General features: G+C 52.6%; 1 protein-coding gene across 1 annotated transcript in view; it reads right to left on the minus strand.

Moving 5' to 3' along the window:
- Positions 1-1,931: 1,931 nt before the first annotated feature.
- The window catches only part of MAN2B1 (mannosidase alpha class 2B member 1), a 3,988-nt gene continuing 2,811 nt past the window's right edge, over positions 1,932-3,108 (minus strand). The window contains exons 5-7 of the mRNA XM_014448154.2: positions 2,873-3,105; positions 2,664-2,766; positions 1,932-2,166 (exon numbers count right to left, since the gene is read on the minus strand). Of these exons, the coding sequence (XP_014303640.1) occupies positions 2,057-2,166; positions 2,664-2,766; positions 2,873-3,105 (446 nt within the window). The 3' untranslated portion in view covers positions 1,932-2,056. The remainder of the gene's footprint in view (positions 2,167-2,663; positions 2,767-2,872; positions 3,106-3,108) is intronic.

Genomic DNA, 3,108 nt, shown 5'->3' on the forward strand with positions numbered 1-3,108 from the left:
CAACCAATCAATGTGTTTCTCTCATATCAATGTTTCTGTCTTTCCCTCTCACTTCCACTCTCTCTAAGAATCAATGGAAAAATATCCTCAGTGGTTGAACATAGGCCTATGAACCAGGAGTTCACCGTTCAATTCCTGGTCAGGGCACATGCCCAGTTGCAGGCTCCATCCCCAGTGTGGGGCGTGTAGGAAGTAGCGGATTAATGATTCTTTCTCATCATTGGTGTTTCTGTCTCTCTCTCCCTTCATCTCTGAAATCAATAAAAATATATTTTTTAATAAAAGATCATACACCATGATCAAGTGGGATTTATTATGGGGGTGCAGGGTTGGCACAATATCCGCAAAACATAAATGTGATATACCACATATACAAATTAAAGGATAGAAACCACAGGATCTTAATTGCTGTAATTTCATCATAAATTCTGATATATGACAGGACATGTCTCCTCTCCTAGCTTCTTTAGACATATCCTGATTATTGTTAGCCCTTCACTTATTATGTAAGAGATCAACCAAAGGACTTGTATGCATGCATATGAGCATAACCAATGGACACAGACAGTAGGGGGGTGAGGGCATGTGCTGGAGGGTGGGGGCAGCCGGTAAGAGGTCAAGGGGGAGGGGGGGGGGGGAAAGGAGACTTATGTAATACTTTAAAGAATTTAAGTTAAAAAAAAAAACACGATCATATCAACAGATGCAGAACAAGCATTTGATAAAGTCCAGCAGCTATTTATGATTAAAAACTCTCAGCAAAGTGGGAATAGACGCAGTGGTTCTCAACCTTCTGGCCCTTTAAATACAGTTCCTCATGTTGTTGAGACCCAACCATAAAATTATTTTCGTGGCTACTTCATAACTGTAATGTTGCTATTGTTATGAATCGTAATGTAAATAACTGATATGCAGGATGGTCTTAGGCGACCCCTGTGAAAGGGTCGTTTGACCGCCAAAGGGGTCGCGATCCACAGGCTGAGAACCGCTGGAATAGAGGGAACACTCCCCAGAGGTTCCTAGCTGGCCTAGGCCCATGCCTATCCTCTGCAACCCGCAATCCTGCCCCAAAGAGGCCTGAGAAATATTTTCTGGAGGCACATCCAACTTGGGGAGAGGGTGCAATGCTGGTCACCTGACACCGCCTTACCCGGCTCCAGCCCCACCTCCTTATTGGTTCAGCCCTCCCCTTCCCAGCTGAGCTCAGACCTTCCCGAATTAAACTCCGCCCTCTTGACCAGGGTTAAGCCACACCCCTCCGTGGCCTCAATGAGCCTTCAAGGGGCCTGCACACCAAAGTCACTTCGTTTTTACTCTCAACCTCCTACCTATTTCATCAAAAGGTCTCCTTCCAAAATTGACCCAGAGCAGGCCAGACTCTGCCTCTGCCTCCTGGGAGGTCTGCAACTCCAATATCCACCTGTCCCAGTCCCCACTTTGGGACCTACTGAATCCACTTCCTCCCCCAGGCCCTCCCAGATTCCTCGCCTCCGGGCCAGGTCTAGGAGGCCCCAGGTGTGTATGGTTCACTGAGCGTGTGGTGGATGATGAGGCAGGTGTGAACAGTATAGAGCAGTGGTTCTCAACCTTGGCTGCACATTAGAACCACCCGGGAATCTTTTTAAAATCCCGATTTCTGGGCCTCATCCTCCGGAAATTCTGTTTCTTTGTTACTAATGTTGTGGCCCCACCCCATAACAAAGAAACAGAATTTCCCGGAGGATGAGGCCCAGAAATCAAAATTTTAAAAAGATTCCCAGGTGATTCTAATGTGCAGCCAAGGTTGAGAACCACTGGTATAGAGTCTGGTGTAAGGATCCAGGCAGTGACCTCTCTGCAAGGCCTCGGGTCAAGGGTCAGCTCAAGTCTGGAGACCTTGCTGGGTCATAAATTCTATCACCCTCAAAAAGAAATTCAGTCACACCTTGACCCAAGGCTTGGTAGTGGCATTTTAATGGCTTTCACTGGTGTAACAGCAGCAAGAAGAGAAGGGGAAGTTGGCCTGACCCCTGCAGGAGGGGGCTCAGCTGGAAAGGGGGCAGCGCCCCCAGCAGGTCTAGCCTTCCTCTTCCCACCTGACGGAGGCCAGGAAGGTGCGGATTTCCATGGGCTGCAGTGTGATGCTGGCAGGGTCCAGCCGGGAGGGAGAGGGCTTGAGTGTGGGGCCTGGGGAGGTGCAGGGGAAGAATGAGGGACGCAGACTTACTCTGCCTCACTCCCCCCTCCCCTGTGCTCCCTCCCCTGAGCCTGGACACAGCCACACACCCTCAAATCTGTCGCCAGGGCCTCACTACCAGACTCTTCAATTGCTTCCCAGGGCCTGGATCCCTCCCCAGATCCCCAAGTCCCTCCCAATGCCTGGCCACTGCCCTCACACCCTCAAGTCCCACCTCAAGGATTGTCAAGCAAACCCCAAGGTTGATGAACAGCCCCACCCACTCCCAAACTAGACACTGACAGAGACTCAGATCTTGTCCTTGGGACTGCACTCCAACCTCAGAAACCCAAGATCCACCACTAGTTTGCTGTACTTATTTAAGACCCTGATACCCCCAGCCTGGATCTGAACACCACCACAGACCCTGGAGCTGCCCTGGGTCTTGGCCAACACTCCACACCTTCCACACAGCCCCCAGCTCCCAACCCCAGGGGCAAGCCCTCACCCGTGTTTGGTGCCCACTGGAGCCTGGAGGCCTTGGCCCGGAGCTGGTTGGCAGCCAGCGTGGTCTCCTTAAGGTCGGTGATGGTGAAGGCAGAGAACAGGTCCTGCAGGCAGCGGATGGCGGGGCTGAGCGAGGGAGGGTCAACGCGAGGTTTCCCCTCTCCCTCTGCTGGCTTCTCTCCTGTTTCCCTCCCACTCTGCCCTCCTCACCCTCAAGTCCAAGGTAACTGGAGAGCTCAGGTTGCCGACCATGTCCTCCCCTAGAGCGAACTGGTGCTCCAGGCGCAGCAGCAGCATTTCCCGGCCCCAGCGGGCTAGTGTGAGCAGGTGCACATTGGGCGGCAGCTCCGCCGCATCCCGAGAACTGAAGGAAGAAGGGGACGGGGCGGGGCTGAGCCGGACGGCGGTGCTGAGCCGAGGGGCTGGGCTGAGCTGGGGCGGGGCTA

The sequence above is a fragment of the Myotis lucifugus genome, unplaced genomic scaffold (assembly GCF_000147115.1).
Source record: "Myotis lucifugus unplaced genomic scaffold, Myoluc2.0 scaffold_773, whole genome shotgun sequence".
NCBI classification, from domain to species: domain Eukaryota; kingdom Metazoa; phylum Chordata; class Mammalia; order Chiroptera; family Vespertilionidae; genus Myotis; species Myotis lucifugus.